Source organism: Carassius gibelio, chromosome A17, assembly GCF_023724105.1.
Source record: "Carassius gibelio isolate Cgi1373 ecotype wild population from Czech Republic chromosome A17, carGib1.2-hapl.c, whole genome shotgun sequence".
Taxonomy (NCBI): domain Eukaryota; kingdom Metazoa; phylum Chordata; class Actinopteri; order Cypriniformes; family Cyprinidae; genus Carassius; species Carassius gibelio.
Window position 1 is genome coordinate 24,302,880 of NC_068387.1, and position 15,530 is coordinate 24,318,409.

The 15,530-nt window shown below is 38.5% G+C and overlaps 1 protein-coding gene across 4 annotated transcripts in view; it reads left to right on the forward strand.

Moving 5' to 3' along the window:
- Nucleotides 1–15,530, forward strand: part of LOC128031786 (nesprin-1) — a 103,637-nt gene that overhangs the window by 22,946 nt on the left and 65,161 nt on the right. For all 4 annotated transcript variants that reach the window (XM_052620208.1, XM_052620210.1, XM_052620212.1 and 1 more), the window contains 25 exons: nucleotides 321–488; nucleotides 567–743; nucleotides 1,578–1,718; nucleotides 2,018–2,178; nucleotides 2,287–2,437; nucleotides 2,985–3,212; nucleotides 3,297–3,395; nucleotides 3,473–3,660; nucleotides 3,755–3,878; nucleotides 4,175–4,341; nucleotides 5,153–5,306; nucleotides 6,103–6,728; nucleotides 6,806–6,985; nucleotides 8,051–8,201; nucleotides 8,289–8,447; nucleotides 8,528–8,710; nucleotides 8,793–8,894; nucleotides 8,971–9,174; nucleotides 9,602–9,803; nucleotides 9,884–9,996; nucleotides 10,546–10,751; nucleotides 10,930–11,079; nucleotides 11,953–12,244; nucleotides 13,049–13,221; nucleotides 13,299–13,608. In XM_052620208.1, coding sequence (XP_052476168.1) covers nucleotides 321–488; nucleotides 567–743; nucleotides 1,578–1,718; nucleotides 2,018–2,178; nucleotides 2,287–2,437; nucleotides 2,985–3,212; nucleotides 3,297–3,395; nucleotides 3,473–3,660; nucleotides 3,755–3,878; nucleotides 4,175–4,341; nucleotides 5,153–5,306; nucleotides 6,103–6,728; nucleotides 6,806–6,985; nucleotides 8,051–8,201; nucleotides 8,289–8,447; nucleotides 8,528–8,710; nucleotides 8,793–8,894; nucleotides 8,971–9,174; nucleotides 9,602–9,803; nucleotides 9,884–9,996; nucleotides 10,546–10,751; nucleotides 10,930–11,079; nucleotides 11,953–12,244; nucleotides 13,049–13,221; nucleotides 13,299–13,608 — 4,809 coding nt within the window. The remainder of the gene's footprint in view (nucleotides 1–320; nucleotides 489–566; nucleotides 744–1,577; nucleotides 1,719–2,017; nucleotides 2,179–2,286; nucleotides 2,438–2,984; nucleotides 3,213–3,296; nucleotides 3,396–3,472; nucleotides 3,661–3,754; nucleotides 3,879–4,174; nucleotides 4,342–5,152; nucleotides 5,307–6,102; nucleotides 6,729–6,805; nucleotides 6,986–8,050; nucleotides 8,202–8,288; nucleotides 8,448–8,527; nucleotides 8,711–8,792; nucleotides 8,895–8,970; nucleotides 9,175–9,601; nucleotides 9,804–9,883; nucleotides 9,997–10,545; nucleotides 10,752–10,929; nucleotides 11,080–11,952; nucleotides 12,245–13,048; nucleotides 13,222–13,298; nucleotides 13,609–15,530) is intronic.

The following is a 15,530-nucleotide window of genomic DNA, read 5'->3' on the forward strand; positions in this document are numbered from 1 at the left end:
GTCAATGTAAATCAGCTGTTAGCTATAAAGTAAATTAGTCCATCAGTCACTAAATTCAGAGTATAAAGTGTTTTTTCTGGTTTAAACTGAACATTTTGATGAGATTATGTAGTTTTGTAACACATTTGGCCTAATGTCCACTCATAATACTTTCTAACTTACTTTTCATGACCATTTCCCACCCTCTTAAAATAAACGTTTTTTTTTTTTGCTACTGTACCTTTAAGACTTCTGTTTAAAAAAGTATTGAAAGTCCTGTTTTCCATGTTGTGAAGGTTTAAATATTAAAAAAAGAAGATTGTATGTGTGTGTTGTGATAGTCAGAGAAGATGGTGCTGGCGGTGAGCGACTGTGTGCAGTTCAGAGAGGAGGTGAAGACTACTCTGGAGGAGTTGACACAGGGTCAGAAGGAGCTGCAGTCAGACACCAGCAAGATTCTGGACTCTGAGTCCATCAGAGAAGCCCAACAACTGCTGCTGCTTCACCAGGTGCCACCCTCACTGAATGAAACGCAACCCTGATACATGAAGCTGAAAACCATATTTATATCCGACATTCATGTGCAGCAACATCTGAAGCGTCTGCGGCTCAAGCAGAAGGAGATGCGAGAGCAGATAGACCGTGGAAAGCAGCTGCAGATAGAGGAGGGTCTGGAGGAGAGCTTAGAGGAAGACCTGCAGAAACTAGACACCACCTTGAGCAAAATGGAGCAAAGCACAGAGTCACAGGAAAAGAACCTGGAGGTGAGGATGGTTAAATAAATTCAAATAAATATAAAAATATAATTATGTATTTTAGATGTTTTTATATATATTGCAGAACCTGGAAATTAAATTAAGTGAAATTAAATAATATTTTTTAATATTAAATATATATATTAAATAAAATATTTATATAATAAATTACTAATGTGAAAAAAATTATAGTGATCATAAAAACACAAATTTATATATTAAAATGTATGTTAAATATTTAGAAGAAATATTTATTTAATCATATTTAAATATTATTAAAATATTATTATTATTATTAAAAATCCTTATATATATATTTATGTTTATTTTTTTTTCTTTATATTATTATTTGATTTCATTTGGAAATAGGACACATTAAAAATCGATCTTTTGAATGCAGTTTAATATAGATTTTTTGGTAACACTTTAGAATAAGGTTCCATTAATTAATGTTAGTTAACTACTTTCGTTAACATGAACTAAGCAAGAACAATCCTTCTACAGCATTTATAAGTCTTAGTTCATGTTAATTTCAACATTTACTAATGCATTATTTAAATCAATAGTTGTGCTAGTTAACATTAGTTAATGCACTGTGAATTACCATGAATGAATAACTGTATTTTCATTAACTAACATTAACGAAGATGAATAAATACAGTAATACATGTATTATTCATTGTTTGTTCATGTTAATTAATACATTAACTAACATTAACTAATGGAACCTTATTCTAAAGTGTTACCAATTTTTTTTTAATGTATTTTTTTTTTTTTTTTTTGATTAAGCAGATCAAATATTTTCTTTGAAGCCGCGGTATGAATGTCCTTCTCTGTTGTCAGGTGACTTTAGCTGCTTGGCAGGAGTTCGAGGGTCAGCAGGCAGCAGTGAGGGAGTTTGTGGGTAAAGTGCGATCGGTCACAGAGAGAGAGATGAACTTCAGCAGTCCAGACAGTCTCAGCACAGAGCTGGAGCAGACCAAGGTGAGAATAACACTTCATCTCCAAGGGCTCGGTGTAATGAATCACCTTTAATTAAACATGAGCGTCTTTATTTAAAAACAAGAAGAGCTGCGAGAGATTATGCAACAAATCCTCATTAGAAAATCTGCTCTAGCAATACAATCTGACTGAATGAGCCTCACTACAAGCCATTGTAAATAGCCAAAGTGCACTCGACTGCAAGCAGCCTACAGGTTGATGTTTTGAAATGGCTTGCAATTATTTTCACAAAAACAAAACTCAAGTCATTTTCACTTCAGCTGCTTCTGTTTTTCCTCTAGGAGCTCCTTAAACAGTGTGAAACCGAGGCCAGACAGGTGATCAGTCTTCTCAAGAGGGCCACAGAGATCCAATTAGGCCCCAAAAATCATTCTCTCCTCCAGGATCAAGCACGTGCTCTGAGTGAACAAGTGGACGAAGTTGAGACTGCACTCAAGCGAGAGTAATACCTACTTTATTTTATAGATTATTAAGACAAACGCATTAAGCATTGTCTGTGAATTCATTAGGAAATCAAAAAGTCTGTTTTATTACTGTATCATTTTTTCAGTGTGAAGACTTTGGAGGGGATGAAAGATCAGTGGGATTCTTTCGGGAGGGAGTTTGAAGCTTTTTCCACATGGATAACGGAGAGAGAAAGAGAAATAGATGCCTTGAAAAGCTCCAGTGCACCTTTGGACCAGCAGATCTGTTCTGTAAATGTGCGTTAATAAATATATAACTGAATAAAAGAACAATGTTTTTTTTTAATACTTGAAATGACTCACTGGCTTCTGTTTTTTTTTAATAATTATTATTATTTATTTTAGATTTAGATTTTTTAAATAGTTTTTATATTTATTTATATTTCTTAATAAAAAGTTATATAATTTAATTAATATTGAAAATGTTCTATATATTTAATATCGCACACACACACACACACACACACATATATATATATATATATATTTATATATATATATATATAAACTTAAAAATTTATAAAAATTTTATTTAATTTTGTATTTTAGGTTTTTTGTTAAGATCTTTTATATTTACAATTATATAGATTTCTTTTAATTTTAGATTACCATTTGATCATTGCTTATCATTTATTATTAAAAAAAAATTTTAAGTTACACATTTATTTCGAATAGCTTGTGTCCTCTGTTTATAATCTGAAAAAGTTTATTTAGATTTTTTTTAAATAAAAATACTACGTTCTATATAAAGTGCGGCTTACATTGCAATGTTTTTATCTCTTAGACAATCAGAGAGGGTCTGCAGGAGAGGACACAGGTCCTGTCCAATCTGGAGGAGAAATCTCAAGCGCTCGTCCAGTTTGTGTCATCTGGCGAATCTGCACGAATCAAAGCCCGTCTCACACAGATTGGCAGATACTGGGAGGAGCTTAAGGAGAGCGTGGAACACCTGAATGGACAGTTGGAGGAAAGCTCCTCCCACCAGACGAAGTTCAATGCCAGCCTTCAACAGGTACGTTTAAACATGCGGTTTACTGCAGGTTTACTATCTTACTGAAGTCTTATGTTGTCTAATGGTAATACATTCTTTTAAAAGGTGCAATCAGAGGTTGAAGGTATCCAGAAGAAGCTTGACAGCCCTGTTACCTCCTGCGTGACTTCATCCGAAACCTACGAATCTCTACAGAGTCACATGGTATGATCTCTTCATGATCAGTTCTCATTTATTTCCACCAGTTCGGCCTGAATAAAGGATTTTTTTTTGTTTTGCAGGATATGTTCCCGTCTCTAGAAAAGCTAAAGGCCACACTCCTGTCCCTGTCTGCCAGCGCCCGCAGGCTCAGCGAGAGAGAGGAGTCCGAGAGAGCCGTGGCCGCCCTGCAGCAAAGTTACGAGCAGTGTTTAAAACAGGCCAAGGAGAAACAGAACCAAATGGAGAGCCTTCTGTCACACTGGCAAAAGTATGTTTTGTTGTCTCTTTTGAAATCCAGTGTATTTAAATCTCAAGTTATTATAAGAGATGTTTATTTAAATCTCTTGATTCGTTTGTTTGAGGTATGAAAAGGATTGGTCTGTCCTGCAGTCATGCCTGGAGAGATGTGAATCCATGACCAAACCTGACTCTCAGTTCCTCCCGGTCGATAAACTAAAGCTGGAGGGAGAACTGCTGGAACTGAAAGTAATAAATCAACTAAAGCGTGAAACAACACTTTACTTGCACAATGTGACATATTTCTATGTGACACACAATATTTAGCTGGAAATAATGACTGACATGCTTGGTTTTATCCGTTTGGGTTTAACTACATTGTGAAAAGTAGGGCGATTATAATGTTAATGTTATCTCTTCATTTCAGAACTGTTATGATGAAAAGTTGATGAGCTTTTTTTCTTTGCAAAAAAGCACATTTTGAAGATCAGGGATGTTTGAGAAGAATTAAACATTTCATATTGTTTCTTACGCTTCTTTTAAAGCACCTACAGAGTGAACTTCAGTCTCTGGAGACGGTTCACAACAGACTGGTGACTCAAACGCCAACTCTTTACACCACTGCATCAGATGAACGTGTGGAAACACTCACAGAAGACCATGAACAGCTCGAGAAAAGATGGAAGTGTCAGACCACAGCTATACCTCAAAGGTCAGTCATATTAAGCATAAGCAAGGCCATCTTTAGGTTTCTTGCTTCATAAATAGTTTTGGGTGACTATTTTCCAAGCTTTTCCTGATCCTGCTTTTGCACTTTTGATACTCCTATAAGTAAATGGCCTCTATTATGATTAGCCAGCATCCATGTGCTGTCATAAATCACACTGTTGTTGATCAGGGTGGGCCAGTATGTTAAAGGGTTAGTTCAGCCAAAAATGAAAATTAATCCTGAAGTCATCCTAGATGTTTATGACTATTTTCTTTCAGATGAATTCATTTGGAGCTATTTAAAAAATTGCCTTTCTGCGTTCATCACTCCTGAGCAGTGCATGTGCAAAGCCAAACTCATACATCATTCCCCCAGAACTGCTTTGTTTTTAACTGTTTGCGCAAACTAGATTAAAGTTATTATTACATTTTGAATATGGATATTTTTCTTTAAAAAAATGCATCGATTCACTACGGGAGGCCTTTGTTCAGCCTCTCCGGAGCAGTGTGAGACACTTTTTTTAAATGGATGAGCTTTTTATTAAACTCCTTATGGACCGATGGAGTGCAACACCTGAGTTGCATCAAACGGCTTGAAAGATGAAGTGCCATTTTTTAAACAACTCCAGCTGAAAAAGTCATATATGCCAAGGATGACTTAATATGGCTTAATTTTCATTTTTGGCTGAACTAATAATCTGCTTTATTGTGTTTTCTATATTTGTAAACGGTCTGCGTGGATGAGGGATAAACTTTGCATTCAAAAAAATGGAGTATGTCTAACATAGCAGTGTACATTAACCTCTTCCTCACAGAATCCAGGTGCTTCAGGAGCAGCTTTCTCAGGTGGAGCAGTTTGAGCAAGCCCTGAAGGATTTCCTCAAATGGGGAGAGTCTTTCCTGTCATCTTTAGACTCGTTTTCTCATGTTGATATCACTGATCTTCAACCTTCCACCAGTGATATCAAGGTACATTCAGTTATGAAAGCCTCCATTCAATATGTGGTGTGCAACTGGTATGGCGAAAATAAGAAGTGATAAGTTAGAGAAATACTTTATGTCACATTTCTGGAGAGAAAATGATCATTCATGAATAATGGCTGCTGAAAATTACAGGAAAAATGACTTTTAAAAATATACAGTATTCAAATATAAAACTGTTATTTTAAATTGTAATAATATTTCACAATATTACTGCTTTATTTTCAATCATATATTTACATCCTTGATGAGCATAACTTCTTTTGAAAGTTAAAAACTTAAAAACTTGAAAGGTGCTGTGCATGTGAATACAGTTTTATGTAAATATTATGAATGTCAATCAGATTCAAATGTTAATACACATATTTGGATACATGGAAAATTAATTGAATATGTGAATATTTATACAAGACATTACGAAAATCATTGATTATATGAAACAACAAAAAATCACTATTTTACTAGACTACTGTACTACAGTACATCTATCACTTCAAGGAGCTTGTCTTGTTTTATTCTGTTGTTGCTTTAAAAAAAGGGTTTTAACCAAGTAAATCCAAATTTAGACTTAAGAAATTAAACTTATCTTACTAAATTGTATTTAGAATACTAAACCTGGCTATTGCCATGAATGTACAGTAGCCATAGAAGTTGGCATGGCATTAAATAGATATAGTGTATAAAATATGAGTAGGATAGTAGTATGTGTCATTTATATAGTATGGCCAGGAAGAGAAATTTGCAGTTTTACAATGATGCATAATTGTATAATTTTGCCCACTAGGAGAGGAGAGATGATCTGCTGAAGCAAAGTGTCCTTAGACAAAGCCTTCAACAGCAGACTAAGACCTTGTGTGATGTTTGTGAGCCGGCTGAGGTCCAGCAGCTTCAGGGAAGGTGGGAGAGCTCTTTACAGCCATACATGGAGGCACATCAGCTGGTTGAACTACGAGGCGAGAGTCTGGAGAAGCTAGAGGCCTTCTTACACACCCATAGTGTGGCGTCCGGCGTCCTTCAGAGCCTCAGACAGACCGTGGAGAGCGCTGGGAGTTGGGATAAAAGCCGAGTGGACGAGCTGCAGAAAGACCTGGAAGATGTTGTTCCTGATATCAGTCGACTTGAAACGCTTGCTGTGAATCTGGACAGCAGCCTCTGTAAGGCTCATCTCCACCTGATGAATGGAAAGGACACTCGCTCCTCGTGTCGCTCATTGGCCGACTCCTTAAGCGTGGAGCTGGACGCCGTGAGGAACCTTCTGGGCTCCAAACAGAGTGAAGCTGAGGCTCTCGGTGCTCTTTGGAGCTCGTTCAGACAGCGGAAAGAGCAGCTGCTGAAAACAGTGAAGGATATCGAGGAGAAAGCAGAGAAACAGGGCCTGAAAGAGCCCAGTGTGCTTACTCTACAGCAGAGGTACAGATTACCCTGCTCATCAGGGTTGATTGTAAATATCAGAAGGGCTGTGTTTATTGAATGTGTGGTGTGTGTAGGCTTCGGTTCTTCAACCAACTGGAAGATGAGCTCCAGTCCCACCAGCACGAGGAGCAGTGGCTCAGGGACAAAGCTCAACAGCTGGCTCAGAGAGATGCTGAGCTGGGTGGAGAAGTACTAAGGGAAATCAGCCTCTTTCAGACCTCCTGGGAAGACACCAAGAAGCTCATCACTGAAAGGTAGACTGCCACGAACAGGCTCTTGTACTGTATTTTAAAAATCTCATTGGCATGTTTGCCTATTTGTGGAGAGATGATCAAAATCTATGTAGTTTTGTATTATAAGAAAGCATTATTGCATATATTCATATTAGTGGTTCAACATAATGTTTCCATCCTGGGTGGTAGCACACAATTGTAATTTTTAGCCAAAATTAATAATAATCAAAAAATACTAATACTAATTAATAAAAATATTTTCAAGTCATTTTTACCATTTTTTGTTTAGTTTAATTATTTGTAAATATTTTTTATTTTTTATATTTAAATTAATTTGCCATTTTAACTCTATTTTTTATTTAATTATTCATTTTAATAAAAAATAATTTATAAACAAATAAAATAAAATAATTTATACAACTTTTAAATCTAAATGACTACATGGCGATTTTAAATATTCCTATTTTGGATGTGTGTATTTATTCAGTCATATCATTCAATCATTTTAAATCGTAATACATAAAAAAGTAAGTCTTCAGTGGCTACATGATAAGGCTGCATGGCTATGACAAAAATCATAATAGTTAATTATTCCCTTGAAATTGGAATTGTGATTACTAATTACAATTGTCACAATTAGACTGAATGATGTTTTAATAGCTTTAAACCCTTGTTTCAAGCAACTGCATGCTGTATATTAATATGAAAATAAACAAGCTGAAAACACTCTTCCTGAAAAACTGTTATTGCTTTACTATAGCATTAAGCCTAAAATGTCAACTATACATTGGTTTGGCTTCTTCTTTAAATAAAAAAGTACAAATATGCATGATATTGTAATGTTATACAGAAATTAAAATTAACCCTTAAGATAACCTGTAGAAAGAAACAAACATCTAAGCATGCAGAATATTGTAAGTGGGCCTTTTTTTGTAATAAGACTTTAAGTGATTATCTAACTATAGCATCTGTAATTATAATCTACTGTAAATACTTAGAAACTGTGCAGCCCTACTACAAAATGTTAGTAATATAATGCAAATGTTCAGCCCTGTCTAACTGACATTGCTGCATGTTTATGTCCAGGCAAGAGCAGAGCAGCACTTTGGTAGAGCTCATGAAAGATTACCAGAATCTGAAGCCATCAATAAACACAATATTGGAGAGTGCGGATGCTATATCAGACATTAAAGCTGTTTTGAAAGACCAAGAGGACACACAGAGATCCCTGCTGAAGGTAAAACCTGACAGTCTGCAGACAGACTGTGAAATACCCGTTTGATAGAGTTAACTCTACTATCTATGATAAACTTCTTTTCTGTAGCATGAAGCCGTTAAAGCAGACATGGCCAGTAACCAGGATGTACTAGAGCGATTCTCCAGTAAAGGAAAGAAGCTTTTAAGTGAATTAAAGAAGATCCCTGATTGCGACACCCAGATTATGAAGACAGAAGTAGATGCCACAGTGAAGCAGTGGCTAGATGTGAGTTTTATTGAGTCTTAAATAAAAAAAAACTAATATACAACAGAAACTAAGAGCCATTGTTCTTCATATCCACACAGGTGTCTGAAAAAATCGAGGACAATCTGGAAAGTCTCAAGAGGAGCTCTGCTTTGTGGGTGGAAATCTACGATATCAGTGGAGAAATCGAAAGCTGGTCCAACAGCTCGGTTATGGATCTTACAGATGGACTCAATAACTTCAACGATAGCCAGACAACCGCAAACAAACTCTCGGAAGTCAAGGCATGCTCAAGCTGTGTTATTAAACACATTCATAAAACCAGAGCAACAGTTGTGTAATATTGGTATTCCCTTTTCTGTCCAGGTGGATGTTGGCCTGAAAGAAAAGAAGATCGATGCTTTACAAGAGAAAGTTTCAGAGCTGAAACAACTCTGCGGTGGTCAAGACGTCCCGGCCAAACTGCAGGTACGGCTGACCTCCATTTGTTCTCCAGATCATTCGTTTTAATAACTGGTTTCATCACCTCTACACCATCTTCCAGGTCATGGAGACGGATCTCAGAAGGAAAATTTGTAACATTGAAGAGTTATGTGATCAAGCCAAGGGCAACCTCCAAGATTTCGTTGCTCAGAAGAAGCAGCTGGAAGGTTTTCTCAGCCAAATGTCCGAGTGGCTGAAGAACGCTGAGAGATCTTTGGTGGATTCACCATGTGAAACAGCTCCTGAAGAAATCTGCAGAGTGAAGGTACAGGAAAAGTGTGATTTCATTCAATTTTTACATTTATGCATTCAGCAGACGCTTTTATGCAATGCAACTTACAATAGAAGAGCATAAGCAGTTCGTCATAGAGCTAGCGGTATTCACTGTACTGTAAAGACTGAAGACTGAAAACTGAAAGTTGTAATGGTCTCAGCAGTTCGGGTGGATGTTGGTAGCTCATTCCACCAGACAGGAACAGAGAAGGTGAAGGTTTTGGAAAACGACTGTTAAGAAACAAGTGAATTGAGGCATATTGCAATCCTAACAGAGGACGTTTACTGTACATATAGAAGTTATAAAAACTCTAGAGATCCGAGAGAGGTCAGATAACACTAAATCAGGAGTGTTTTGATACAAGAAACCTTGACTGATATTTTTAAAAGAAAACATTTTCTATGCATGCAATTCGTAGGAAATCCAAAAGCAGCTTCAGAACCAGAGCATCGATTCAGCCCGGGAAAGCCTGAACACGCTTTGCAGAAAATACCCATCTGAGGAACTTGCCGGTCTGGGTTCATCTCTGAGCGACCTCGTCAAGAAATATGAAACGGTCAATCAGCTCTGTGTTAAGAAGCTGGGCTCCATGCAGCATGACCTCCAGCAGCACTTCAGTGGTGAGAATCACTGTGTTCCAGATTCAATCACTGATCCAAAGACAGACATTACTCTCCACGTTGTCTTCTTCTCTTCTCAGATCTCGTCAAGGAGTTTCATTCATGGCTCTCTGGACAAAAAGACATTGTGAGAGAATGTGCCGATCATTCTGGAGACATGAGCGTGGTGGAGCGCAAACTGCAGAAACTGAAGGTACTTCATCCTGACGAAATATACCAAGCATCCGTTATAATGTCTTAAAAACGTTTGATGTTTGTGACTGGTAGGAAAAAATTAATTGGAAGTAACAGGAATACCAGTAATAATGTCAAATATTATTACAATTTAAAATAACTTTTCTCTTTGAATGTATTTTAAAATGTCATTTATTATAGTAAAGCAGAATTTTCAGCATCATAACTCCAGTCTTCAGAAACCTGATACATTCACATAGGATTGTTTGATGAAAAGAAAGTTCAAAAGAACAGCATTTCATTAAAATATAATTTTTATGTAGCATTTTAAATGTCACTTTAGTTCATTTTAATGCATCCTTGCTGAATAAAGTTATTAATTTAATAATTAAGTAATTAAGTATAAGTAATAATTAAGTATTTAAGTATTAATTCAAGTTAATTTTTGAATGGTAGTGTGCTATATGTAATTCTTTGCATTTTTTTGCCCTTTTTTGTCTACAGTACAAACAATATCAGACATGTTACACGAGTGTAGCTTTTGAGACTTATACTTGTCGTTATACAGGGAGCTCTGGAGCGAGTGGATGATGGATACAGCCGTCTAACACTGGTGTGTTCTGAGGGGGAGAAGCTTCTTCTTCACCTTCCCAAAGCCAGCGCTGGCCAGGTCCAGCAGAACCTCTCCTCCATCCAGCAGAACTGGGACAGTTACGTGGAGCAATGCAAACAGAACCAGCAGAACCTGGAAGAGAGCGCCAGTCTGCTCAGCGGGTGAGGATTTAACAGCAGCGTCACACTGGGTTAAACATTAGAGCGGCAGACTGTTTGTAATAGCTCCTGGGGATAAACGGCTTTGCTGTGGAAGTAGGAAACTACACTCCGATCTCAAGTTGGCGGGGGGTTATATGTCACCAAATGCTCTGAATTGAAATCCGTGCTGTCTTTCTAGTTTTGAGAGCCGTCTGCAGAGGTTGACCCGCTGGCTGGAGCACATGGATGTGAGGATGAGCACTGAGCTGCCCGAGGGAGGACACGGTGATGAGGAGCGAGTGACGCTGGAGCGCGTGGAAGAATTCCAGCATGAAGTGCTTAAAGAGAGGTTAGAAATTATTTTGTCCTCTCTGTGTGCCCTCAGTGTGGAAATAAACAGCCCACTGTTTTTATGCACCAGCAAAACATATATTTTTTTAACTTTGTGTAAAATATCCTAAATTTCAAACAAAACAAAAAAAGAAAAAAAATATTTTAATTGATATTTCAGATATTATATTTGTTTTATAATGAATAAATAATGTGTTATTATTAACCTGTATGTATATAGGTACAGTAGGTATTATTTACATCCATGCATTTTGCATTTAACATATATTTAAATAAATACTAAAATCCTTATGCAAAATATATGTATTTTATTATTAAATAAATAATTATAAAATACATGATAAAATATTTTATTTACTAATACTATTTGTAACTTTGGAAATTCTGTTAATAAATAATTAATAAATAATGTGTTATTATTAATGCATGTATATTGCATTATATTTATGAATAATAATAAAATAATAATGTGTTATTATTAATGCAAGTATTTTACACAACATTTTTAATATTCCTTATTCAAAATATGTGTATTTAATTTTTTATTATGGGTTTTTGAATTGCTGTATGGCTTGCAAGGCATCATGCTCTTCAAATTCCTCATACTACAAATATACCTTCTCACACTTTTCTGCAATTAAATAAGCACAAACTTAACTTTGTCATAAACATTATTTTTGGGGAAATGTGACCTGGACTTGTTTTTGTGAGATTCATACATATATAAAGATATACTATTGACAATTTTATAGCATTTTCTCACAATATTTTACTTTGTATAATGTTTTCATACAATATTCAAGAAATTGTAGTAAACAAAAATACATGCATAAAATAAAAAAATGCAAAAATCCAATCTTTAATGCTGCAGGGACTCGTTTGAGAGTCTGTGTCAGGAGGCTCAGTCTCTGGGTGAGGGGGGTCACGGCAGCGGGGCGGAGCTCAGGGCGTCTGCGCAGCTGCAGATGCAGCATCAGACGCTTCTCAAGACGGCGAGGGAGAGACTGCGCACGTGTCAGCTCAGCCTGGAGGAGCAGCAGAACTTCGAGGAGACGCTGGAGGGCACCTGGGGATGGCTCAGCGGCGTACAGGAGCGCCTCAATTCACTCAACAGCACCAGCGGGAATAAAGAGACCCTGGAGAAGAGACTGGAGCTGGTTCAGGTCAGAAAACACAGTCATGCCACCCAAACCAATATTGTTGTGGTATTTATTATGGTAATCGTACTTTGCTAGTCAGTTTTTTTTTATTATTCCTTTATTCCTCATACATCAAATATTATTACTTCTCACACTTTTATGCAAACTCAAACTTGTCGTCAATCATTCTAATATAATATAATATAATATAATATAATATAATATAATATAATATAATATAATATAATATAATATAATATCAAGCCTAATTGTAATTTATTTTTTTATTTTGTATTTTATTTTGACATTACCAGTTTTGTCAGTTAATATGGCATAAGGTTTATTAAACTCTAACTTTTTGTTGATCATTGCTATTGTCATATATTTAAGATATTATATAATATTATATTATTGATATATGAACATAACAGTCTATTCTATTTCTTGTCAATTAAATATTTTATTAAACCTGTACTCAAACTTTTTGTCGATTATCATCATTTTAACATACAGTAGATGTAAGATATTATATGTTGTTATATTATTGATAAAACTTTTATTTGATTTGATTTAGAGATTACCAGTCTTGTCAGTTATGACATATGCCATAAATGTTTTTAAACATGAACTCTTTGTCTGTCATCATTATTCTATTATTTATTCATTATAATATATTATTGATATAAATATCATAACCAGACCATTTTTAAATTTAGAGATGACCAGTCTTGTTAATTAATAATGCACACTTTTCTTCACATTTTTTTTTCATGCATCTTTATTATAAAATTGTGCATGAGCATTGATATTTTGATGCTGTTGTTTCAGGACATCCTGCTGATGAAGGGTGAAGGGGAGGTGAAGCTCAACATGACCGTAGGGAAGGGAGAACAGGTGCTGAAGAACTGCAGTAGGGATAAACAGGAAATGATCCGCTCTCAGCTCAAGAGTCTGAAGGACTCCTGGGCCAACATCCTCATGACCGCCATGAGCTGCCACAGGTGAGTTCCTGAGTCCTGTAATCAAGCCTCACGGTAGCTTGGCAGAGTACTGTAATAATGGTTTGTGTGTGCTGCAGTCGTCTGGAGTGGACCGTGGCTCAGTGGAGCAGTTTCCTGGAGAGTAAAGCTCAGCTGCAGCAGTGGATGGAGATGGTGGAGCAGGAGGCAGGAGTGACTCTGCCACAGCAGCCCGGGCTGAAAGAGAAAGCCTCGCTGCTGGAGCGCCTGCGGGCCATTCAGACCGATGTGGAGGTCCACTCATCAGCACTGACCCACCTGAATGAGAAAGCCACAGAGCTGTATGAGAAGACAGGAGACCAAGCATTCGCAGAGGGACCCAAATCTGAGTTCAACACCCAGTTTACCAACATCACAGCTGTCATTAAGGTTCAAATATGTCATTTTAATTTAAATATAAAGGCCAAACCTCTTCCTGTACGTCACTCTATGTAACAGTGTCTGCTGAACATCTTCAAAACAACATGAAACAGATTTGACGTCCATAAGTATTTTATTTAGAAATTCATATTTTTACATATTTTGTTGATATTATGTTGATAATCATTTTTAAATTGTTAGATTATTTATATAAATTTAACACCAATGCATTATTTATTTTATTTATTTTTATTTATTTTTTATTTTATTTTATTTTATTTTATTTTAAGCAAGCTCACAGCTTGAACAATCCGGTCCAAAGCACTTCCTGTAAATGTCACGATAGGTATTGGGGAAAAACACAAAGAGAGGGTAGATCCAAATGCAGGTAAGGGTTTTATTTAAACAGAGGGGTAAATACAAAATAAACAGTCATGAGAGACAAATCAAACAAAAAGGGAACCGGATGAAACGGGGAACTCGGAAGAACGGAAAGGTAGAGGAAGTCTGGTGGAACGAGAGAATGAGACACATAGGGTAAGACAAAGCAAGACTGATGGACCTGAAACACAATGACATCAGACAAGGACTCCGTGACATAGACTAAGACAGACTGGGTATTTATACACAGAAGGATAATTGGGAAACAGGAGACAGGTGGGGTGAACAATCAATCAGGTAACAAGGAGGAAGGTGACCATATAAGGGAACAGGAAGTGATCTGGGACAGGCACCGTGAGAAGGAGGACATCTAGTGGAACCCCGGGGAACAACAACCCAGACACTGTGACAGTACCCCCCCTCTACGGAGCGGCTACCAGACGCTTAAAGACAAAACATGACACAGAGACCAGGAGGGAGGCGGACAGGTGGAGGCTCAGGGGGAGGGACGGAGGGCCAGAAAAGGAACACATGGGGGACAAACACCAGAAATGATACATAAAACCGGGAGATCAGGAGGGAGGAGGACCGGAGGAGGTACAGGGGGAGGGACGGAGGGCCAGACTAAACTAAAGAGAACAGACAGAAACAGAACTCAAAAAACACAAAACATAAGTCCATGAAGGACATGTTGAGGCGTCCACTAGGACGGAGCAGATGACCACCACAGCCGTGTGGTCAAGGCCAGAGCCCTCCAGGGCGGAGCGGAAGACCACCACGTCTCTGTGGTCGAGGCCGGGGTCCACCAGGTCGGAGCAGAAGACCACCACGTCCTCATGGTCATCACCAGAGTCCCCCAGGGTGGAGCGGACGACCACCACGTCCTCGTGGTCACCGCCAGAGTCCCCCAGGGCGGAGCGGATGACCACCACGTCCTCGTGGTCACCGCCAGAGTCTCCCAGGGCGGAGCCGAAGACCACCACGGCCTTGTGGTCACCGCCTCGGGAACTGTAACGGACACCGCCTCGGGAACAACCTCGGGCACCGCCTCGGGAACAGCATCGGGCACCGCCTCGGGAACAGCATCGGGCACCGCCTCGGGAACAGCATCGGGCTCCGCCTCGGGAACAGCATCGGGCTCCGCCTCGGGAACTGCATCGGGCACCGCCTCGGGAACTGCATCGGGCACCGCCTCGGGAACTGCATCGGGCTCCGCCTCGGAAACAGCATCGGGCACCGCCTCGGGAACTGCATCGGGAACCGCATCGGGCACCGCCTCGGGAACTGCATCGGGCACCGCCTCGGGAACAGCATCGGGCACCGCCTCGGGAACTGCATCGGGCTCCGCCTCGGGAACTGCATCGGGCTCCGCCTCGGGAACTGCATCGGGCTCCGCCTCGGAAACAGCATCGGGCTCCGCCTCGGAAACAGCATCGGGCTCCGCCTCGGGAACTGCATCGGGCACCGCCTCGGAAACAGCATCGGGCACCGCCTCGGAAACAGCATCGGGCTCCGCCTCGGGAACTGCATCGGGCACCGCCTCGGAAACA